This window comes from Sciurus carolinensis, chromosome 13 (assembly GCF_902686445.1).
Source record: "Sciurus carolinensis chromosome 13, mSciCar1.2, whole genome shotgun sequence".
NCBI classification, from domain to species: Eukaryota; Metazoa; Chordata; class Mammalia; order Rodentia; family Sciuridae; genus Sciurus; species Sciurus carolinensis.
The window spans coordinates 13,245,092-13,270,340 of record NC_062225.1 but is presented as its reverse complement, the minus strand read 5'-3'; the positions used below and the strand labels follow the sequence as shown (position 1 = coordinate 13,270,340).

The 25,249-nt window shown below is 37.3% G+C and overlaps 1 protein-coding gene across 47 annotated transcripts in view; it reads left to right on the top strand.

Annotated features, from left to right (window-relative positions):
* The window catches only part of Map4k4 (mitogen-activated protein kinase kinase kinase kinase 4), a 173,626-nt gene that overhangs the window by 71,431 nt on the left and 76,946 nt on the right, over positions 1 to 25,249 (top strand). For all 47 annotated transcript variants that reach the window (XM_047522406.1, XM_047522418.1, XM_047522405.1 and 44 more), the window contains exon 3: positions 5,237 to 5,293. In XM_047522406.1, the coding sequence (XP_047378362.1) occupies positions 5,237 to 5,293 (57 nt within the window). The remainder of the gene's footprint in view (positions 1 to 5,236; positions 5,294 to 25,249) is intronic.

The window sequence follows — 25,249 nt, the reverse complement described above, 5'->3', positions numbered from 1 at the left end:
GTCAAATGCAGTTGGTCTTCAGCTTGATGAGATTTGCATTAGTAGGCTTTGCTGGTAAGAAAACATAAAGCCAATTTTAGGAAGTTACTCTGAAGTTTTTTTTCAGATTAAACTCAGCAGAAAAGAAAAAGCAGTTTGATCTCTAATATTTATCAAAGGAAAATTCATCATGGGCTAAAGGGGGAGGGGACGAGCAAAAGCCTCTTGTCAGTTTTAGAAAGCTCTGAACGTGCTTACATGTGTTTTTGGGTTCCCTGAGGAATTCCTTTGGGGTGTTTCTTTATCATAGAAGTTTCAGGCCAGGAATTGAAATTGTTTGTATTGTTGGTTAATATAATGTCATGTTGATAAAAATACTTGTAGATTAGTGTACTTGGCAGTTCCTATATAAGTTGGTTAAATGGTACATTTGTGCCATTTCTACGTAAAAGTGGCTTATATAGGGAATAAGTCTGGGTGTGAATCTTGAGCTGGTTAACTTAATCTCTCCAAGCTTTGGTTTCTCCATTTTGTAAGATGAAGACAACAATACTTATATTTGGTTGCGTGATGAGTAAAGAATTTTACATAGAGAATATTAGTTCATTAAATATCTTAAGTGGGCCTTCTTGTGCACGTGTCCTGTTCTTTCAGCCCCCGTCTCCAGGTTGTGGTGCTCTCAGGTCACAAGGCCATGCCCACTTAAGTGCACCCCTCTGGGCTGTTGAGGGAAGAAAACATTTGTTATTCCTAAGTTATGTGTTCACTTACCTTACATAGGATCATAATAGAGTTTCCTTCTGTAGTATTCTATCCATTTTCTCTCTGCTAAATGATCCACCAGAGCTTTCTATGAGGAAGAGCTAGCTTTAGGTAGAAAGCTCTCAGAACAGCAACAATGCTAAGTGGCAGTGTGCTTCCTTGTGAAGGTGTGAGGGGCGGATATGTGAGGGGAGGCTGGAGGTTGAGTGCTAAAACTGCTTGGTGGTGTGGGAAATGTTGGTGGGATCACTTAGGATTGGAGTCCTAAATTAAGGGCTTTTTCATTTCTTGGGTTCAGTAACTCCTTCTCCAGGTTTCCTCTTAGTGTGAACAAAATCTCTGGAATTTGCCTCTTGATGGACATACTTAATTATCATATATATTTTAATGGAGTTACTGGTTTAGTACAGATGTAACATGAGTTATTTACCTAATACTTGGTGATAGTAGAGGATTTAGGAAGATAGGAACATTACTGTGTTTTTCTCTTGAGATTTAAAAGCTGCTTAAACGCTGCTCCCTCTGCCTGTAGGCTCCTCTGAGGGCGTGGGACAGAAGTGGAGGCAGAAAGGCTGCCACAGTGCTGCCTGCATGTTAAAACCGTGTGGCATGATTCATTTTGGAACACGTGTTGTAAATGTGTGTTTGCAAGTGCAAGGTGGCAATTTTGACTTGGTTATAAATACTAAGAAGAGTTGAAAAATAGGCCATTTTCTTTAGCTTGGAACTCTGCCAAGAAGTTTTCTTCCTAAAAAAGAAACATTCATTTTCTCAAAACTTAAAAACTAAAAATGAATCAAAAGCCACGAAGACTGCTCTGTGATGGGGGTGATTCTGGTTACTGTGAACCTGTCAGATTTTCTTGAAATGGTACTGATGGAATAAAATTTTTAAATAGACTAGATCTTATTGTGTCTCCCTTTGAAAGTATAGAATGGAAATAATTTAAACTGTGTCTTTAAAAACAAAACAGTCGATAGTAGCAACGTGACAAGTTGGTAGAAACAGTGGGAGTTCACCTCTTGATTTTCATGTAATCATTGTGGAAAGGGTATCCTGCTGCCTTTGTACCTCTGGGCATATAACTTAATAATAAAATTCAGTCTCAGTTTCTCACCTGTGGAATAGTTTAATGACCTGCTCTGATTTTCAGAATTCATTGAAAAAATACACATGAACAGTATTTGGGGCTTTTCATTATTAAATGTTTCATAAATGCATTAATGTTTACATGGTGCCACATAAATAAAGCAAGCCAAGAGCCTTTAATCCCTGCCATCTGGCATTTTATAACCCTGGATAGGCCACCTGCCAGCAGATAATAGGACAAGAAAGTTGAGTTCATAAATGGATATTAGGTATGTATATTTATTACTGAAAAAAGTCATTTTCTGTTGTATTTTAGAATGGACATGTACAAGGATATGTGCATTATTACCCTGTTAATATTAAGTACACAGTCACTCCATGCACCTATTAGATGTTTCAGTGACACAGTGCTGGATCCGGAGTCAGGTAATGGAGTGTGTTCATATTGTTCATCTGTAGGGAGCAATACTGTGCAGGTGAAAATGGGGTGATGTAATAGATGTAGTCTTAGACTTCAGTGTATCTTTAAGTTGCTAGCACAGTGAAGTCTGTTTATGTATATTTTATCTTCGGGCAGGCAGTACAGAGGAGAGGGCCATGCGTTATAGCTAATGGGATGCCAGGAGAGGCATGGGTATAGTGTCCCTCAATGGGTGGGTCACCCAGATTGGGCAAATTTATGTTTGTAGTTCACCCTTGGGGTGGAGGCAGTCAATAAATTCTCTTTTGGATAGTGTTGAGTAAATCACAGATACATTTTTATCCTTTAAAAATGTTTTGGTTGTAGCCTTCTTAGCTCATGATGCCAATATTCAATAATTCAGTCTGAGCTTTGATTTTTTTTCCTCAGGCTGTTCTGCTGGCAATTTGGTTCTTTTACACAAAGATGGTCTAGTTCACCTGATAAATTTTTACTTGTGGCTTCAAATTTATAGGTTTGCTTCTTTTTCCCCATAAATTAGAGTAGCATGCTATGTCAGTGCCCCACCGCCACGTCAGATGTTGACCATGTTTCCCCAAAATTAGAAATGGCCCTAAATTGACAAGGTTTGAGGTAGCTGCAATCTTAGGGAGAAAAAGGAATTGGCCATTCTGCCTTTTTTTGAGGCGGACAAGGAGGACACTCAGCGGAGAGCTCACAGTGTACTAAGCCAGTACTTTATCTACAGCCTGCACATGAGGTGTCTGAACACACTGAGTCTTGTAGCAAGTTCATGAAAGTTAAGCTATGGCTAAGGAAATATAGTGATAGATTGAGGAGTAATGAGAGGCTGCCTGAATCCCATATTCTTTTTCCCTAGTGCTTTGTCTTGTTTCTTTGAAAGGAGGGAGCAGGATTCTTAGATTTTTTTTATTTGAATTTAAATTTAACAATGGGACTTAGTTTGGAGACCTAGTGTATATTAACAAAGATCAGTGCCTTTGCATGGTCTTACTTTTATCATATAAATAGTTGGTTCATTATTAGATCCTGACTTATAATCCCTTAGTAAGGGAAACTCATGTTCTATATGAAGCAAATGCTGAGTGCATTCACAAATTTGAGCTTTTATGCCACTGTCAAACTGCTAAGACTTCAAAATACACACTTGCATTCTTATTCTTGAGTTCAGGCATAGAGGAAAGCACAGATAATTTTCTAGTTGCTCCTTATGGTGTTGTTTATATTAATTTATTAGGAGAAAGAGAGAAAGAAAGATAACCACAAAACAAACATCTGGAGAGGATTTTCATAGACCTATGGAATTTTTTTTTCTTTTTCTTTTTTTTTTTTTTTTTGACCCGTAGGTATCTTTAAGTATTGCCTTGTTAGCCCCACATTTTCCCTAACACACTCCCGGCATAACTACTTTCTCAAAAAGAGGGAAAGCTAGGGCAACTTATATTTTTCCTCATCACTTGAGTTTTGCTGGTGAGAAATTTGCTTTAGTCATTTGGAAATAAATCCACTGAGGGTTGAGAGTTGATGTACTGAGATGATCTTTGTATGCCTTACATGAAGGTATCAGAGGATTATTTAATACTGTATTCTCTTAAGTTCTGCCCTTTCTTCTTGGATTCAAGTAAATCATAATTTGGCTTCATGATTCAGTTGCCATAGTCATAGGGACTGTGATACTGTGATCGGTTGAAGGAATCAATGTCTGGCCACATTTTATCCTCGGTTGCGCTTGACCACTGACCACATGCCATGCCCTGTATACATTACTGTATACAACAACGCCATGCAGCAACCAGCCCTGTCATTCCACTGTTAGAGGTGGTACCTAAGGCACACCCATCTCTCGGACTTGCCAGGTCACATTTACTGAATGTTCTGGTTGTCTTATAGGGTCATTTTCATGGGGCTGCTTTTTCCAAGGTTTAACTTCAGTTCCTGCATAAGTTCTCCAGGATAAATGGAGAATTTTCCTCAGGTTTGAAATTACAAATTCACTACTCTCCTCATCTTCAGACCACAGAGAGACAGACTCTTGGAAAATATGGGATTTCTTTCTGTTTTGCATTTGTTGTAGGACCATTTCTGTTGAATCTTTAAGCAGCTCATGCTCAGGTATCTGGGTGATTCTTAGTTACTGGCTACAGATTTGACCCAGCAGGGTGTTGCAAAGAACATACACAGGAACTAGATTGATGATAACTAAACTCAACACTCATCTGGGTGAGAGGAGAATTATATCAGTTTTGTTTGAAATAACTACTGATGTAAATGGGTTATAAAGTTTTAGACCTCAGAGCAGGAATCAGGTATCATTTTACTCTCCTTAGCCTTTTTGTATACTTCTTTTTTTCTGGGTTATCATTCTTCAACCTCCCTACTTTGGAATTGCAGGTAAGTTTTAAAGAAAACTCTGAGCATAACTCTTGTGAAATTAAAAAATGAGTATTAGGAGTTCACCAGGAAGAAAATGGCAGGTCTCCATTTCCAACATAAAATTAAATATCTGGGCTTTTTGGCCATTCCCTGCACTGCCCGCCCCCCCCATGTGGAGTGTTAAAAAGGAAAAGGCAGTCAACCTGTTGTATAGAATAGAAGCACATTACTTAAGTTGCTTGATTATAATGTTATGCAAATTAAATTAAATATAGATGAACCACTTTTAAAAAGAAGGAATTGATGCTTTATCAAAATTCATTTGTTCTATTAATTGTCTTTTTAAAAAGCGATTCATTTATATTACAAGCTATAGTCTGTTGGAAAGCATAGGACTATTTCATCACTTATTAGTAAGAGAAAAACATAGAGGAGAAGATTTGTTGGAAACTTTCTTTTTTTTTTTTTTTGCGGTACAGGGGATCGAACTCAGGACTTTGTGCTTGCAAGGCAAGCACTCTACCAGCTTTAAGCATTCTGTTTTAATGACTGTGCAAAACTGTGCTGATTGATCTTTTCTTGTTTTTTCAGGGTCGACACGTTAAAACAGGTCAGCTGGCGGCCATCAAAGTTATGGATGTCACGGAGGTAAGATTGGATCATATATTTTAAAGGAAATGGTTACATAAAAGACCCTCCCCCCCCCCATCTTAGGAGTATTGTTCTGTTTGAAGAATCTGATTACTGAAACAAATTGCCCTAGTGTGACATTGCAGGTTCATAGATCTTGTAGCAGACCTGGTGACTTAAATTGTTCCAAATGGTCCCTAAGTAATTTTATAGTCAGGAAGTAGCATTTACTTACACACACACACATATCTGAGTGATGTCATCTTTGGCAACATGTGATGGACCAATTGGAAACATCTTCTGATGGAAAAGAAAAGATTTGAGAAGGGATTATGGAGGTCACATGAACAAGGAGATGGAGGGGTTGTGGGGTGAGGAAAAGCTTCTCTAGGGTTTTGGGCCACTTTTGTACCATTTCTTTTATTTTTAACATGGGGGAAGAAAACAGAACCAGCCAAGTTCCCAGAGGTTGGAAAACAGAAACATCTGTGAGAATGCTGAGCAGATTGTTGGCAAAATTTAGTAGCAAAAAATAGTTATTGAAATGGTCACTTGAGGATTTACTGTGCAGCTTTACATGGGAAAGAGGAGAATTTAACCCAGACAAAAAGTGTACGTCTGTGTCTCCTTGCGTCCATGTACACACACACACATATATATGAGTCCATATTTAATTTTTAAAAAATAGCCATAGATTATAAGGAACCATCTTATTTAAATTTTTTTTTTTTATCTCTACACTCTCGTAATAGCTTCTGGTTTACCTAATTATCAATAGGATCGAACTTTTTGATCTCATAGGTTCTAGAAAGAATTAACCAACAGCTTTAGCAATTTGGATAGCTTTAAAGCAAGCCCTAATATCTCAAATCTGGGTTCTTTCAAAGCTGATGATGGCTAATAAACTGATTGCAGTATGCTCTCTAGTAATCTGGAGAGTCCTCTACTGCCCTGCTCTCTCCTGATCTCTTACAGCATGGCCCCCTTCAGTGTGCCTGTTTGTCAGTAAGAATTAGAAAACACTGCTGTCTTTGGACAACCGGACAACTTATACAGATATTTGAAAATTGACAGTGTATGAAGTGAATTTCTCTTTTTTCCATCAAAGAGGATACTAGATACTTTAAAAATGAACCAGCCCCCCCAAACAAACAAACGAGCATGCTCTTGCTTGGTGAATAACCTAAAGACTCTAACAAATTGTGATTAAGGACTCTTGTGTTGCATTGTAGTGATACTGTGTTGGCATGCAGTTCAATGGGAAATTAGATGTTTTACAGTTAAATATGATTTTAAGATTAAAGAGTGGTGAAGAGCAGTAAATTCTTATTGTAATTTAAATACAGTAGTTGAGTTATTTGTGAAGTGCCATTTGTATGACTGGAATGATCAGTGGTACTTTCCTACGGAAGTCTCCATCCATGTCATGGTATATCTTACTGTCGTGGGAAATGGTGGCACTGGAACCTGCAGTTTTTTTTTTTTTTTCCCCATATTTATTAACATTCTTCTTGACTTGTTTACTGGCAGACTTGTGGGTACCATTTTAAATATAAGCTTTGGAGTTTTAATGAATTCGGAGTTGTTTCTTTCCTGGGGTGCCTTTAGCCTGTGCTGCTGGTTCTGACACAGCTGTTGTGGCCAGTCAGTGTATGCCCTCTTTTATGTCCCAGATGCAGTCCAGTAGGGAATCTTCCCCTAAGTCTGGCTCTGATTATAAATGTGCATTGCATAGTAACTGTGGATAGAAAGTGTAAAATGTAGGAGAGTATAAACAAGAAATTAGGTGCTTATACTTCCACTGCCTTGCAACAGTCTTTATTGGTGCTTTGGTGTATTTTCTTTACATCATGTCTCTGAGTGTATCTGTAAACTACTTCATATTTGCATGTGTAATAGACGCTTTTGCATTCATATATCTGTGGGTTCCCTCCTCCCCTTCTTGTGCTGGAGATCAAACCTAGGGCCTCATGCATGTGCGCTAGTTAGGTGCTCTACCACTGAGCTACAGTTGAGTTGTTTACAAAAAGTATTTCCTTGCCTTAAAAATAAGGCAGTGTTGGGCAAATGGATTACACAAATATTTTCAGAACTCCTTTAAAAATAATTAATGGAAAACCCATATGCACAGGTGAAAGGAAAACCAGATGGTGATGTCTTAAAAAAAAAAAAAAAAATAGAAAAAAAGAAAAAAATCAAACCCAATCAACCTTTTAGCACATGTTTCTTGTGTGCTATTTTCATGCAGTGACCTCTGCCATAGCCTGGGGCTCTGGAGACCTGGGAGAAAGTGTTCATTATGGATAGAGGACCATGCACAGGAGGCAGCCAGGAAAATATGCCTGTCCTCCAGGGCAAGGGTTCCCTGGCTGTTCTTGTGAAGTTGTCTAACTTGGGACAGAGGTGTTCACAGGTGATGTTTGTGGTTTTATTCCAGCAGGAGGGGCTGTTGGTAAGGGTTTGCATGATGGAGCAGGATTCTGCCTGGGTTTTGATTTCCATTAAGTTTCATCTTAGGAGCAAAAAAGATACAAGTACTTATTCTAAGGTGGGGAGATCAAAAACTTGTTCTGACTTAGGTGAAATTGAGAGGCAGTTAGCAGGCCCAGAAGGCAAGAAGAATAGCAGGTGTGGGAAGTTGAATGGCGTGGCTGCTCTTCCCAGCAGTTAGCTGTTGGCAGCCTCAATGAGTTGAGCTCTCCAGGGCTCAGTTGGCTGCAACTGAGTGCAGAAATTCATGAGCTTGCCCTCTTCATGAGCTTGATTATGTGAAGAATCTGGAAACAAAACCAACTGAAAATTCAGATTCCACTCTGTATTGACATGACATGGCATCTTAGTAGCAAAACTAAGGGGTCTAGAAGTGAGGCCCTTATTTGCAGATGTACAGATCTCTTCACATTTCCTTTTGTACATCTGGTATTAAGAATTGACTAGGATTTTTTTAAAATTTATTTTTATTGTAAACAAATGGGATACATGTTGTTTCTGTTTGTACATGGAAGAACGGCATACCATTTGCGTAATCATACATTTACGTAGGGTAATGGAGTTTGATTCATTCTGTTATTTTTTCCTCCCCTCCACCCCTCTTTTCCCTCTATACAGTCCCTCCTTCCTCCATTCTTGCCCCCCTCCCACCCCTCATCATGCGTCATCATCCACTTATCAGCGAGATCATTCGTCCTTTGGTTTTATGAGATTGGCTTATCTCACTTAGCATGATATTCTCCAATTTCATCCATTTGCCTGCAAATGCCATAATTTTATTCTTCTTTATAGCTGAGTAATATTCCATTGTGTGTGTGTGTGTGTGTGTGTGTGTGTGTGTGTGTGTGTGTATATATATATATATACACACACCACAGTTTCTTTATCCATTCATCAATTGAAGGACATTTAGGTTGGTTCCACAATCTGGCTATTGTGAATTGAACAGCTATGAACATTGATGTGGCTGTATCTCTGTAGTATGCTGATTTTAAGTTCTTTGGGTATAGGCCAAGGAGTGGGATAGCTGGGTCAAATGGTGGGTCCATTCCAAGTTTGCTAAGGAATCTCCACACTGCTTTCCAGAGTGGCTGCACTAAATTGCATCCCCACCAGCAGTGTATGAGTGTACCTTTTTCTCCACATCCTCACCAACACCTGTTGTTGCTTGTATTCTTGGTAATCGCCATCCTAATTGGGGTGAGATGGAATCTTAGTGTAGTTTTGATTTGCATTTCTCTTATTACTAAAGATGGTGAACATTTTTTCATATGTTCGTTGATTGCTTGTAGATCTTCTGTGAAGTGTCTGTTCATATCCTTAGCCCATTTGTTGATTGGGTTATTTGTATTCTTGTGTAGAGTTTTTTGAGTTCTTATAGATTCTGGAGATTAGTGCTCTATCTGAAGTATGAGTGGCAGAGATTTTCTCCCACTCTGTAGGCTCTCTCTTCACATTGCTGATAGTTTCCTTTGCTGAGAGAAAGCTATTTAGTTTGAATCTGTCCCAGTTATTCATTCTTGCTTTTATTTCTTGTGCTATGGGAGTCCTGTTATGGAAGTCTGATCCTAAGCCAACAAGGTGAAGATTTGGACCTACTTTTTCTTCTATAAGATGCAGGGTCTCTGGTCTGATTCTGAGGTCCTTGATCCATTTTGAGTTGATTTTTGTGCAGGGTGAGAGATAGGGGTTTAGTTTCATTCTGTTGCACATGGATTTCCAGTTTTCCCAGCACCATTTGTTGAAGAGGCTATCTTTTCTCCATTGCATATTTTTGGCACCTTTGTCTAGTATGAGAAAATTGTATTTATTTGGGTTTGTGTCCGGTGAGAAAATTGTATTTATTTGGGTTTGTGTCCGTGTCCTTTGTTCTGTACCATTGATCTACCTGTCTATTTTGGTACCAATACCATGCTGTTTTTATTACTATTGCTTTGTAGTATAGTTGAAGTTCTGGTATTGCGATACCCCCTGTTTCATTCTTCCTGCTAAGGATTGCTTTAGCTATTCTGGGTTTCTTATTCTTCCAGATGAATTTCATGATTGCTTGATCTATTTCTGTAAGGTACATCATTGGGATTTTAATTGAAATTGCATTGAATCTGTATAGCACTTTTGGTAGTAGGGCCATTTTGACAATATTAATTCTTTCTATCCAAGAACATGGGAGATCTTTCCATCTTCTAAGGTCTTCCTCAATTTCTTTCTTCAATGTTTTGTAGTTTTTATTGTAGAGATTTTTTACCTCTTTGGTTAGATTGATTCCCAAGTATTTTATTTATTTATTTATTTTTTGAGGCTGTTGGAAATGGAGTTATTTTCCTTATTTCCCTTTCAGATGTTTCATTGCTTGCATATAAAAATGCTTTAGATTTACGCATGTTGATTTTATAGCCTGCTATTTTGCTGAATTCATTGATGAGGTCTAGAAGTTTTCTGGAGGAGTTTTTTGGATCCTTTAAATATAGAATCATGTTATCAGCAAATAGTAACAGCTTAAGTTCCTCTTTTCCTATTCGTATCCCTTGACTAGGATTTTGAAGGAGTGTTTTGAAGGAAAGCAAAGTCTACTGATTGACTTTTGGGATAAGTTTAAGGAGCTAGTTAACAATATGTTCAAACTGGATGATACTAGTACAGTAGATCTGTAATGTGTGTTTTGTTTTAAAATATTTTTAGATTCGCAGGAATTTGCAGAAAAACGTATGAGGAAGTTCCATGTGCTCTTCACCCAGTGTACCCCATTGATAGCATCTTGCATAACTGTAGTTCAATATCCTATTTGGAGTACATGCATAAAACAAAGCAAGGCAGGTGATTGCTTTTATAAACTAAGGATTTTACCTGGACTCCAGTGCTGAATTCTAACAAATTAGGCTGCTTCATTACACTTTGTTTGCCTGTATGTCTTAGAACCAAGACAGATCTGGAAATTGACATTGGTATAGTCCACAGAGCCTATTTAGATTTCCTCAGTTCAACATGTGCTCATTTGTGTATCTGTGATATGTTTTAAGAGATAGTTGAATTGGTAATTTAAATTCTTGATAGCTTTTTCATTTCAGTTCTTGTGTCTTAATGTTAAACTTGTATTATACATGAATTACTGATAGATTGTTCCTTATTTGGTATTACCTTCGTAAGTTTTTAAATGATATACTCTCCCAATTTGAATTGTTTTTCTTATTCAGCCTTTCTGTAGGTGGAGAAAAGGTAGCAGTTCTATTTTCTTAAATATTGGTGTAAAACTAGCCCTTGAAGAAAATTCTTAGAATCTCTATTAGAATCAACTAAATTTTGACTAATTTTAATTAAAAGGCATGGTAATGGTGAGTTTGAGAACAGTTCTGTTGTATCCTTATGTAATACAGCAGTATTTCTCAACTTTTTCCTCATTACTTCCCTACAAAACTTTTTAAGACTTTCCCCCCTAATTACTCCATAAGAAATTTCACTACAGATATACTCTATATTTCTATGTCTGTTCTGAACTGTGTGTCTTTATGCTTCATAATAAAAATATTGTTTTCCCCCCACCTCAGAGAACCACTTTTGATCCCCCTTGGGGGTGATATTGCTCCCAATGAGAGCGTCTGGTATAGAATAATAGAAACACAATGACTTTTTTACGGGAAAAAAAAAAATGCCTGGCTACCACGTGTTGTATTAGATATCATTCATTGTATTAGTTTGGTATAGTCATTGAGTTTAGTGCACACATCAGTTTTTGAGACTCACGTTAATATCTTCATCTAGATGAAAGAACAAATTGTGGGACTCATACCGATGTTTTTCTGATTGTAAAACTCATTCTTTGAATCCTTTCTATTCTTCTGTTCCTAAAAGTAATAGCTAATTTAGGGTTAAGTTTGAACTGTTCAACAAATAGGTACTTGTTAAGGTGTTATAAAAATAGCTGTACCAGCATTGATGTCATTTTAAATTTTAAGTATTGTATTTTTTGTTTTAGGCAGGGATAGGATGTGATTTTATTTTCTATTAAATCATTCTAACTTAAGACTGCAACTGAGAAGTACACAACGTGAAGTTCCTTCCTTACTATTCTTATGTAGTTTATTAGTAAACAGAGAAAGAAAAGTTCTGGGTTAGCTGTTCGCCCAATATGTTTTATGTTTTTCAAGTTGAAAAACCTTCATTTTATTTATGAATGATAGCAGTTGGAATTTAAAGAGGTGATTGACCTATCATAACTTACTGCCGGAATAGAGTCCCGGCCTTATTTTCTTTATGCTGTGGTATCTCCCAGTTCACTGTAGGAACATAGCAGTGGTGTTTGGTGTTTGTATTTAAGTTTTAAAGCAGTGGTTCCTAACAATGTGCAATGCTGTATTAGTACTAGGTACTCAAATCTTGGATGAATTATATAGGATGTTCCATATTTGGTGATGGTATTTGAGTCACTTTGAAAAAACACATAATAGGTATTAAATATTGGTTTCTTCATGAAAATTATAATTGATATAATTTTTGCAGAAAAGACTGGAGATATGATCACTTTATACTACTATTCTCATTTTTAAATAATCGTATCAAAATAAAAACTGCCGGCAGTCATAAATAATAGCAAGATATGCTTTTATTTACTTTCAGACTGAAATATCATCCCTCTGGAAAGAAATTATTAGGAATTAGAAAGAGCAAGTACATTCCTGGTTTTGAAAGCATTTCTGGAGTTATCACTGAACTAATAAAGATATTTTAACCTTTTTCTCCTCTTTCCTATGAACACAAATTTAGGACCCATAAATACTTTTCAAGGTGAATTTATAGTTTTTCAGTCTCATAGAAAATTTGCCTCATTATTGAATAGTCATGTTCTAGTGTTTACCCCAAGATAGGATTACATCCTTTGTTAGACTAGTGCCTAAAATTAAACTTAATAAAGCTTCAGTTTCCTCATTCATAAAATGGAATAATAACTCTTACCTCATGACTTTTGTTAGAATTAAAATGACAGTATCTAGCACATTAACTTTTACATTATAAATGTGAGTTTCCTTGTTCTCTTCTCATTAAAGATACTAAAATATCCCTTTTGCTGAAAAAATGTCAAGGCCCCTGAATACTTTCCTCTGCTACTTTCTCTTATGGCACATACCCCTACCTGCCAACCTCCTGCCTCTCAACATGGCTTTCTTTCCTGCCAACTCCTGTCAGGTTTCTTCTTTAGTCCCCCTGTGGTCACAGCCATCACTTCTTGGTCTCTTGGCAACTACTTTTGTCCTTCCCCATGAGCTGTCTTCTATTTGCTGTTTTAGTTAAAACAGAGAACAGTTTCTCCATATTCATTCCATGCTTACAGTATTCAGTACTAGGTTATAAACTTTTTATGGGGAGCTAATAATGGTTTTAGATTCTCATAGCCAAAGTAGGCTTATTACAGAGCCTTTCATTCACATGGATGTTGCCCAGCTTATGTTTGCTCTTTTCAGAGTGTCTGGGATTAAAATCACTTTTCAAAAAAAATTTCCAAAAGTATTTTGAGCATTGACAAAAAATATATATGGTATTCCTTTTTCAAGACAGCCTTTAGTATGTATGTGTTAGTCAGTTTTAATTACATTACCTAAAAAATGTTAACATTCCCTGCTATTTTGTGGGATAATTTTTAATTATTAAAATGGAATTGAGAAAACACACATTCTTATTGAACATAAAACACATTACTAATTGCTTTGGTCAGGTGCGGTTTTGGTACTGGAACTAGAAATAGCAAATGGTTTGCAGGTTTTTTTTTTTTTTTTTTTTAATACTGTTATGAAGTACTGATTCTTTCACTTAAACGATTACTGAACACTTAGTCCTCTTAAAACTTACCATGCTGGGTTCTGGGGTGTTATAGAAAGATTGATAATGTGGTAGAAGGAACTATTTTCTTCATCTCTTGGTTTAAAAAAAAAATTGCTCTGAAAGGGGCAGTGTTAATGAACATTTTTCATGCAGGTTGAGGGTCCATACATTTTTAGTGTAATATCACTTTAGGAATGAAGGATTTTTTTCTGAGTAAAATAAATAATTGAATTTTAAAAAATCACATAACAAATTCCTATTTTTTAAAAAAGATTGGGGATACTGCCCTTTAATCAACCTATCCCTCCTCCTCACCATGTTTTAATAGTATAATGAGAATATACAAAGCAAAGTCAAGATGGGAGAAAAGGTGCATGCACAAATGTGGAATGAATTCAGTTAAAGCCTTACCAGGGCTCTATCCCAGCAGAGGCCTGCAGAGCACCCTTATGGTATTTCCAAGCCAGCCTGAGTTCTTGCCCCACCCGCCCTGTTCACCTTGCCCTGCTCCCTTTCCCACCTCTTCTGCACACACCCTAAAGAGAGAAATTGCTGAGGTTCTGCACATTGCTGTTTCTTGTGTCTGATGACTTCAAAACAAAGTCTTTGTTGTGACATTTTGTCATACCCAAGAGAGCAGCAAAACAGTAGTAGTTGTTAGGTTAAGGGGATAAGTAGTCTTGAAGAATCATCTTCCCATGAGACCCCTTGGTGATTGATTCTTTTGTGAGTGAGGGACGGAAGGTGTTTTTACAAGAACTGAGTGGATGCCCTATTTGGTTGTTTTCCTTTTAACCCATTAATTTCCAAGTTTTTAATTCTGCAGCCATGTTATTCAAATACTGTTTCAAAGTTACATGTTATATGTGTAATATTTGTTGCTCAATTTAAGTTTTTATAGGTGTTTCACACCTGGAATGATGGGGCAGAATGGGTTGATGTTCCCTGTCAACTCTTCTCCCTGGTAATAAAGATGCTGGACCACCCCTCCCCCTGAGGCTAAAATTGAAGAAGACTTCCTCCTTATTCATTGCTCCTTAAGTTGTTTAGACAGACAAAAAACAAACAAACAAAAAATAGATTATTTGGAAAGTGAGTGAACAGACGTTTTTGTTCAAAAGAGAAAGGAAGAACTGGCTGTAGAGATCCATTGAAACTTGGACCCACAGGAGGAGGCAGCAATCTCTCTCCGGTCTTTGTGAAAACAGCAGTCTGATCAGGACTAATTCTTTTTTGTGAGTACAGGGGATGGAACTCAGGGACACTCAACCACTGAGCCACATCCCCAGCCCTATTTTGTATTTTATTTAGAGACAGGGTCTCACTGAGTTGCTTAGTGCCTCACCAGTGCTGAGGCTGGCTTTGAACTCAAGGATCCTCCTGCCTCAGCCGCCGGAGTTTCTGGGATTACAGGCGTGCGCACCATGCCTGGCAGGACTCATTCTTTTGTGTGCTTTGGCATATGTGGCATGGCATTGCTCACACCGCTCCAGCAGCCTTTCTGATCTCCCTTGTGCATCTTTTAACTCAACATGGCCTTCCTTAATGATGGTTTGAGTGACTGAGGGGCACCATGTGTTGTTTGTGAAAGTACTTTATAATGATGCCCTAGTTCGTAGAGTTGGGTGATGGGGTATTAGGATAGCTGTCAGTTCTATTTAGTTAGCTAGACAAATATCATAAGAAAGTGGTAATGTTTAGATCAAAGAGCTTTATTCACAAAGGAGGCTACAAAATGAGTTATTTTCTTTAAGCTATGTAAATATGTTACCTTACAAGGGATCATAGGTTATAGTTATTTTCCTCAGTATATTTTTATTGTCTCTACTAAGAGGATGGGGAAGCATATTCATTGCTCCTAATGTTTCTGGTAGGGCCATGGTAACTGAAGATGAAGTCTGTGGTGTGGGTACTGTGTGTGTGTGTGTGTGTGTGTGTGTGTGTGTGTGTGTTTATGTATGTATCTTTGGCCTCAGGGCTTGTTCAGAGGAGTTGCTGTCTTCCTGTCTATGCAGGGATCCTGTATATTCCTTCTACCCACAAGACTATGGCTGGGCCATTGTAATCCAGCAGAATTCATAGATGCATATAACTCCAGGCGAGGTCATCCTACTTGAAGAATGCTTTTTTTCACTGTGCTTTTTGTAAGCGCAAAAGGATGGGAAGCAGACCCCAGCAGATTCAGAGAAGCCTTTAATCCTTTGTGGTCTTGGGCACCGTTGGGGCCCATTTTTCCAGATAGGGAAAATGACCATCAGTTACAGAGGGGATTTTTGGTTTTATAGGGTACAATGATGTAATCATTGGGAGCTGTATACATGCAGTTTTGACAGTTGGACTAGTTGAACATGTTAAAACTTTAATTTGGGAAGATAGTTGTAACAAGGTTGAAACCCAGTATTGTCTGGGGAAATAAGAGTCCAGTTCCCAGGGATGAGTACTCAAATCTTGCCCAGTGGTATTTGCTGTGCTTCCACTCAGAGCTAATTAGCCATGGGGGAAGGCCAAGGTTTAGGGCTCAGCATTCAGTATCTGCCTGCTCCCAGGGCCCATTGATCCTTGGCTAGTTTCCCTTCCCTCCTCCCGAACTTCACCTTCCTCCATTTTTCTTTGGGGGCTACGTTGCAGGGATATTATTTTCCATAATCCTTCCCTCTTCATTCTAGCTTAGAGTTCAAGGTCTTTTGGGCCTTTGAATTTTACTGGTTAATTCTGTTCATTTGGATGGCAAGAAAATCGAGTACTTCAAAACAATTTAATACAATTACATGATGACATTTGTGATTTCTGCATTATAGATCAGTAAAGCTGTTGGAAGCAACCTCTGCAGTTTTTCTGTGAATTAGCTATTGTTGGAAATACAGAGAAGTTAAAAAAAATGAAAAAAATAATTTCATAATTTATCATCTTGGTTTAATTGCTTTAAATGTGTTAATTTACATTCTTTTAGTTTCATACAGAGATTATATTTACATGTGCAAATATACATAAAAGCATTTAGTAATGATAAAAAATCTTGACATTAAAAATAATGTACTCATCTAGAAAATTGGAAAAATGAGACATATTTTCCATAATGCCCTGCCCCAGGATAACTACTGGTTGACTTTTGAGTGTGTTTTCAGTCTTCCATGAAGTAAAACTATTTCTTATTGCTGCTAGTGACTCAAGGAACCCCCAGTTGAACATGTGCTTATCTGTATGGTTACATTTAATTTAAAAATCAATTTATATTTATTCAAAGAAGATTTTCTCACATAATTTGGAAGATGAATACCTTAACTTTGCCTAGTCACAAATATATAGTTCATTTAACTTTTTAAAGTTACCACTTCATAGTACACTTCTGTTTTTGAGCTTGTAGTGTGTATATATTCTGTATTCACATACTATTACTTCTGTCCACACACTTGGACAGTGTAAACTTTAGATTGTAAACTACTAAAGTTCAGGTTAGTTTACGTAACTTCACAATACAGAACAAAAGTGTTTTTTATTTTTAGTTGTTTTCCTGTATTGGCTTACAAGATCTTGAAAGGTGGACCCTAATCATTATACCTACTGGGTATTGAATCAGTATATTTTCCTTGTGAAATAGTTCTTAGATGACAGGATATTTGCCATCATCTTTATTATTTTAATTCATTTGAATATAAATAAAATAAGAAAAGAAAGCAGTTTGTGATTTAACAAAAGTCTGATAACTGTTTGAAACTCATAGTGTGAAACTTCTTTATAGGTTCTGTGTATTTCTATTGATACTTAAATATTAGTTAAGGTACTTTACATATCATGTGACTTCATTCAGTTGCCTGTGGACTCCGCTATGGGGTTTCATGTTTGGTAGGCAGCACCAACTTAAAAAACATCTGGTCTAAGAATATAGTTCTCTTCTGCAACTATATGAAAATTATTTGGCACATAATGGAATAATGCCAATTATAGTTAGGAGACAAAAATGATTCAAAAGCCCAAGATTATTTTCTGAATAGATGGGAAGATTTCTGTGAATTAGAAGTATCTCTGTCGTATTTGAGCACATATCACATAGCCCAGTGCCTGTACATCCATACTGTGGATATGTTAATTTCCTTCATTCTAAGTTGAAGGAGAAGTTGGTTTGGAATAATAAGTAGCAAAACCAGCAGTGAAATCTTTGGCTAAACCTTGAGAGTGAATTTGGTTCAGATCTCATACAAGAATTGCTATATCTGAGATGCTTTTCTTCTTCTCTCCCTTCCCCCCATTCCTCCTCCTCCCCCTTTCTCTTTCTTTCCATCTCTCTCTCTTTTTTCTTTTTTTGTTTTTTTTTTAAACCCAGGGGAAATTAACCACCTGAGCTACATGCCCCACCCCTTTTATGTTTTATTTTGCCAAGGTCTCGCAACATTGCTCATAGCTTCTCTATGTTGCTTAGGCTAGCCTGGAATTTGCGATTCTCCTGCTTCAACCTACTGAGTCTCTGGGATTACAGGCACGTACCACTGAGTCTGGCTTTGAGATGCATTTCTTAAGCAGCTTCTATACATTTTTTTTTGAAGGAATGTTTAGAAAAGATTCCATACTATCACTGTGTTTTCTTTATAAAAATAATTTTGTGTATGTGTTAATTTCATTGAACTTACACAATGTGAATTTATATACTTATTAGGAATTTGTGTATTAAAATTAATTTTATACATGTAGTTGACATATAAGCAGTTCACTTTATTAACTTTTGCACTGTAGGGGAGTCTTCCTTCTGAATTCGTAATTATTTTTTTAGCATCTGAAAAAGTTCAGAATACTGTATCCCTAGAATTTGTTCTTTATTATATCCCTAAGATTTTATGAACATCCCCCCTCCCTCTGCCCAAGGAATTAAGGCTGTCAGTCTTCAGAGAAATTAACCATTGAGAAATTCTAGCTCAGAATTGCAAACCCCAGCCTAACCCTTTATTTACATTGTACTCTTTAGCTTAATTGGAATATCTTTTTATTTCCTTTTGATTTAGAGGTTTTGCCTTTAAAGGTTGTAAGCCTTAAGAGAACCATAAGTTTTAAACTCATTTCACCCCCCATTCTGTATCTGATTTGAGTTAGAAAAACTGATAAACCCAATTATTTCGTTAAACAGTAATTATAGTACTTTTGTGTGTCATTGTTTTCATTTTTATTACAGCATTATAATTATACAGTGTTTGTGTTCATTTTGACAAAATCATACATGCAAGGAATTTGATTTCAATTCCCATTCCTCCCTCTTCTCCCCTCCCCTCTCCTCTTCCCTCCTCTCCCTTTTCCCCCTCCTCTACCAAACTTCCTTGCTTCTACATATAAAGATGAAATTCCCTGTACATATGAATATAACATGATTTTGTTAAAATCATTCCATTTTCTTTCCTTGTATTGGTGGTTGGAGGTAAATGAATTGGACAGGTCTCAATATGAGAGTATCCTTTGTGCTAATTAATTTGAGTTGGTAAATGACCTTTCAGGGTCTTCACTGGGGCATTTATTTCAGCATGTAACTAAATGGCTTAAATTTTGGTCTGTGTAAGTCAATATGTATTTTTTGGGGGGTGGTTTGGGAATACCATTTGAGAGACTTCCTTTGCGTTTACTTTTAGGCTGGTGATGGGTTTACTTTCCCTTTGTTGCAGAAGTCCAATTCCCTTGCCCCATTACTCTGAAGATAGACATGAAGTAGTTCGTGGTCCTCTTTCTGGCAACTGTGTTCTTTTCCTTACCCTCTCTGAGACTTTCAGTTTTGAAAAATTGGTCCAACTTGGCCAGCCTCAGGAGATTCCAGGCAAACTCTGACCATATGTTTTGCTTCGTGGTCATCCAGAGTGGCAGGAGATGAGAATCCCAGGAGAGGGAGGACTGTGTTGCTCTTTAGGGAGTGACATTACTTGACTGCTGGCTTGACTGCTGCAGACAGAGAGCAGCTGTGTGCCCTTTGTCTTCCCAGATTTCTCTTCCAGAGACTCTTGCAGCCTCCAGTCTCACAGTGCTCACACTCCAGAATAGAGGGAATAGATTAAGGAAAATTATCTCAAGTTAATGAGTTATTTCTAGACTAAAATGATTTATCACAGTTTTGTGAAGTATGTATTAGATTGCCCTAAAGTACAGTGTAATGATTAATAGCAAAGCATTGAGCTCTGATCCAAAAAAGAAATCCACATTTTCCCATTTTCTAAATAATAAATATGCAGCTTGCTTATGGTGCTGGATGGGGTGATGGGGTAAGTGACTCTAAGGAGGTTTAAGACAGGTCAGCACCATTTATGTCTTCAAAATTTGTATAAGTTTAACTTTCATTTATTTAAATTGGATCACATTATTCCTATATTATTGATATCCACTATAAAATTTGAGTTTTATTTTTTGAAAAACATTTCTTATGCAGTAAAATTTCACATTTGTAAATAGTAGTCCTGTATGCATTCTAAAATCACATTCAAATGAAACCTTTTCTCAAAAAAAAAAAAAAAATACAGAGAATTCAATATTAGAATGTTCCCCAGAATACACTCATGGGGACTGCAGCAGGTTGAAGTCCATTGTGGTGGCAACACCCTCTCGAATGCTTAGGAGAACAGTTGAGGAATGTCAGTCTCAGCTGCAGATTGTCTTACTCCTAATAGAATTACATATGAAAGATAATTTGGTTCTTCCTTGACAGTCATCTTAATATCTATGAACTTTTGACATTTTTTCATGTTTTCCGGGAGGAACACGTGCAGTTTATCACAGTGTCCATGTATGAATGGAGGTAGCAACATAAGACACACATTGCTGATCATTCTGGAGTAATAGACCCAACCTAATTATAGCAGTTGGGGAGAAAATAGATCACCCTGCTATTTTGACAATTCTGGCATCTGGCATCCTTGCTCAGACCTCTTAGCCTGTCACAGCAGCAAGTTTGTAATCTTGGCTGAGTGCCTGTCATTCCTACCCACTGCTGCTAGCAGGAAGGGGATATCAGGGATTCATGTCACCTAAGTTAACTGAGACTGGCTTTTCTACAAGCTACTTCAGAAACAGTATTCAGGATTATTCAGTTAATAAAATAGCCAAAGATAGTTACAATTCATTTTCCAAAAATCATGTGTATTCACCATGTTGCTAGGCTCTCTGAAAGTCACTGCATATTCCCTAATTTTATCATTCATTCACTTGAAATTGTTGTTCACTTGCTAAGAATTTATTAGAGTTCCATGAGTTATTGTCTTCTTCCCATATGTAAGGAAACTGAGGTTCTGGAATTCTCTTGTGTTGTTGTGAAAATCAGTACAGCTTATTGGTATTCTGGTGTATGCAGTGGAACATGTTTAATGTGGTAAACACTTCTAGGGTATTGAGATAAGCAAGGCTGTGTCACTTCTTGGGACTTATTTTTTTTGTAGAGGAGATAGATTTTCAACTAATATTTTAAACTAAGCTATGGTGGCGAGGGCCATGAAGAGGCAGTTACCTGTCTGAATTCACACGGTCTTTATGCTTCTACACTTTTTCATTGCCTTTTTAGGTTCTTCTGAAGCCTGAGACTTGCAGTTGTCATGGCTGTGTTATAGTTGGAGGGAGGCGGTGGCAGGGGTGGGGGGCACATTTTTATCAATTTCTGTGCACCTAACTAGACTTTCCCAAGGAGGACCACTTTTACATGAAGGACTAACTGAATATTCTGATTTGTTTCAGAGCAAACTCCCACTTGGGTTTTGTTTGATCAGTTTACATGAATAGTGTGCAAATGGTGGCCCTGTAGGAATTAGGTTGTTTTCCATGGGAGGATTTTAGTGCTTTTCTTCAAGTAATCATTGTTCTGTTTCATCTTTTTTCCTTTTTTCACTTATCTACTGTGGCATATCATAAAACACTACCAGAATAATACATAAGCAGGAGTTGAGGTAGTTTAAGAAGATAGAAATGGAGACAAGAAGAGTAAGAGAAAGAAAACCAAGAGATATCAAAAAAAATCTTTGCTTGGCCACTAATATTTTTAAAGTAAGATTTAAAAGAAAATAGTGTTATGTAAATGCTGGTCAACTGTTTCCCCATCCCAGCACCTCTCCAGGTTTGGGCTATAGAAAATAGTTTTGACATTATCTGTATTTTTGATTCAGGCATGACTGATAACTTGGGTTTTTTAAATTAAATAAAATTACTTCAATAATCTGATCAAAAGTGATATTATTTTGCATAATAATTTTATTGAAGGTTTTTTCTACATGTGACTTAATTTTTCCAAAGATCATGATTATAGTCTTTTAGTGGTAAAGTGGGAACAGATGACCTATGTGATGTGTGAAGTTTTTACTCTGCCCCCTGGTTGAACATTTGTAAATCTAAGTCGTTGCTTTCCTAATTCCCTGGGTTCTAATTTAATGGACAATATAAAACAATTTGAGCCTGGAGTTCCTTTGTGAGTAGATGCCTCCAAAACATACTTACTACCAATAGAGGTATAGATTGTAGATTGCTTAATGTTTTTGTCTGCTATTCTATCTTCCGGATTTTATTTGATTGATCCCTGTCCCTTTTCCCATGGATGTATGTTTTGGCTTCTTTGAATGCCTGGTAATTTTCAATCAGGTGCCAGGCATTGTGAATTTTACCTCATTAGAGACTGGATATCTTACATTTTGTAATATTCTTGACCTTTGTTCTTGGATGTATTCACTTGGGAATAGTTTGAGTCTTTTAAAATTTATTTTCTGAGATCAGATTATCATGTGGTCTGAGGCTAATTTGCCCCACTATTGAGACCAGAGCCTATTGAGTGCTCTACCCAATGTTCTATGAATAATGCATTTTCCCCATCCCTGTGAGCACTGGTATACTGTTCTACTGACACCTTTCAGGATTCCATTCTTTGCCAGACTTTATGTGGTTTCCTCATAGGCAAGGATGTTATACTGATGGTGCTGTACTGAATTCTCAAGGGGGAGTCTCAGATCTCTGGCTTACTTACTTTCTCTAGAGCTCTTTGGAATTCTGTCCTATACCTATAGTTGATGTGGTCTCTCCAGACTCTCAACTCTATTTGGGTTTCTCTAACTGTATTTGGGTTTCCTTTCTCTGGACTGTAGCCTGGAATCTCTTCCAAGGAGTAATAAGCTTGGGCAGCCTCTCAGGGATCACTGTCCTGTATTGCCTGATATCCTAAACTCTTTTCATATGTTTGACTAATTTCACTTGTTCAAGTAGGAGGTTAAAACATTTGGCCCTTGATAGTTTATCTTGGCAGGAGCAAAAGTTTCCTCATTCTTTTTTATTGAACACTCTCTTTAGAGCCTAGCCTTGATCTAATTCACCATGTCAAGTATGCAAGCAGGTGCATTTGAATGCACAGATGGAGTCAATATGAAATGCATTAACAGGTATTGCTTAAAACACTGTCTTCAGAGCAGTGGTTGGATGTTGCTGTTGCTTACTTGGAACTGTGTTTGCGGTTTTAAACAACACTCTGTTCTGCATATGTATATTAATTTCCTACTTGAACTATAGACGTTTCATGGAGTTTGCTTCTGGCTTAGACAAGGGTCTGAAAGGACTGAGGCCAGATGCTGCTTCAGGGACCCTCTGGCAGGTCAGGAAAATGAAAACAGAGCTCAATAGTGTTCACTTACTCTCTCCCTCTGTTTCAAGAGTGACATAAACCTGGAAAGAGCTGATTTTAAGAAGCTATGGGTCTGGATTGGCCTTGACCCTAAGGCCAAGGTCAGAACCTTTTAGTACAGTTTAACGAACAAAGCTTTAGTTTGTCATGTTCTTGTAGGATTTTCTGCACCTTTAACCACTGGTGGAGTAGTCCTAACAGAGCACTTGGCAGTGACCCAACAGTAGCAGGGAGGGGAGAGGACTCTCCCTCTAGGAACAGAGGAGAGGGAGACTGGGAGTTGCCAGAAAGAAAGTTCCTTTTGAATTCTCCTCTGATCTAAACTAGTCATGCCAATTGTAGAAAATTATAAAATTAAAGGAAAAAATATCTATAATCTAGAGATAATCTTTGGAATCTTTTCTTTTGTTTTTTTTTCCCCTGTGCATTCTTGTTATCTACTGAGTGTTTTAGATTTTGCATCCTTTTTCCATTTCTTAAGAAAAAATTTTTGGTCTCACAAAAAGTTTGATTACAATCAAGATTTTTGGTAGGGTATTTTGGCACTAGTATGGACTATTTCAAGTTGTATTGTTGAAGACACTTGTACCCATGGTATATTGCCTTATAAATTGGGACTTGATTTCTGGGTATTAATGACATGAAACTTTGGAGTTTCTTTCACAGCCTAGATAAAATAGCACTCTGCCTTATTTGACTTTGCTGTGAGTGCCATATGGAACTTTTTGGTGGTGGTGGTAGGCTTATTGCAGAGATTTATTTTGGGCCTCCTTGTGGTTTCTTGGTATCATTCATGGAAGCGGCAGTCCCAAGATTGTCCATGAGTGAGTGAAGTGGGGGGAAATGGAATGAGTTGTATTTAGCATGCTGCATCGTTTAGTCTGTCTAAGGTCTTTCCCTATTTTTCCAGATGAATGGTGTTATGTAATTTTCTTTTGTCAAATTTTTAGATACCAGCTGAGTGATACAGTCTCATTGAAATAGATCAGAGGAGAATTCAAAAGGAACTTTCTTTCTGGCAACTCCCAGTCTCCCTCTCCTCTGTTCCTAGAGGGAGGAGAGTCTTCTCCCCTCCCTGCTACTGTTGGGTCACTGCCAAGTGCTCTGTTAGGACTACTCCACCAGTGGTTAAAGGTGCAGAAAATCCTACAATGAGACTGTATCACTACAATCCTACAATAGAAGTTTTACCTCTCATCAAGAGGTAAACTTTGTAGAAGATGAAGGGGATGCAGAGGGCTCTTTGAGAACGTTGTTGTATATAAAAATATTCTGTATTGTGCCTTTAGATAAAGAAGGTGGAAAACAGTTTTAGGGCTTCAGGACCTTATGGTCTGACTTTGGAATTCTAGAAGAAATTCATTGATTCAGTATCAGAAATAGAGCATGACTCCCTGCAGTGTAATTCAGGACAGCCAAGTTACAGAACTAGCCTAGGTGTCCGTCAAGAGATGAATGGATAAAGAAAATGTGATACACACACACACACACACAATGGAGTTTTATTCAGCTATAAAGAAAAATGAAATTATAACATGCAGGAAAATAGATGGAAATTTGGAACACTGTGCTAAGCAGAATGAACCAGACAGACCAGAAAGTCAAGAATCATGTGTTTTCTCTCATATGTGAAAGCTGGAGAGAAAAAGTGGGGGGGGGGGTGAATTGGTGGTTTGATCTCATGAAATTAGAAGGGAGCCCTGTGGAGTAGAGGAAGAGAACTGGGAGGGTGGAAGAGAAGGAAGGGAAGGGTATAGGGGAATGAAATTTATCAAATTATGTTATGTACACGTACAAGTAATGTCACAGTATATTCCACTATTATGTATAATTTTCAAAAAAAGAATTAGAGCTTGTCTTTTAGTTTGAAGTTCCAAATACTACTTTTTCTTTAGCAAGCTGTCATGAATATATATGATTTGTTTTGGTTTTGGTAAATTTGCAATTTTCCTCTTGGGGTTTTATTCTTGAAAGACTGGTTAATTTTAAAGATCTTGTTATTCCTTTTGTCCACATTCTCTAACCTTAGTTTTGTTTATTCATAAATGTTTAGTTGAATAGTC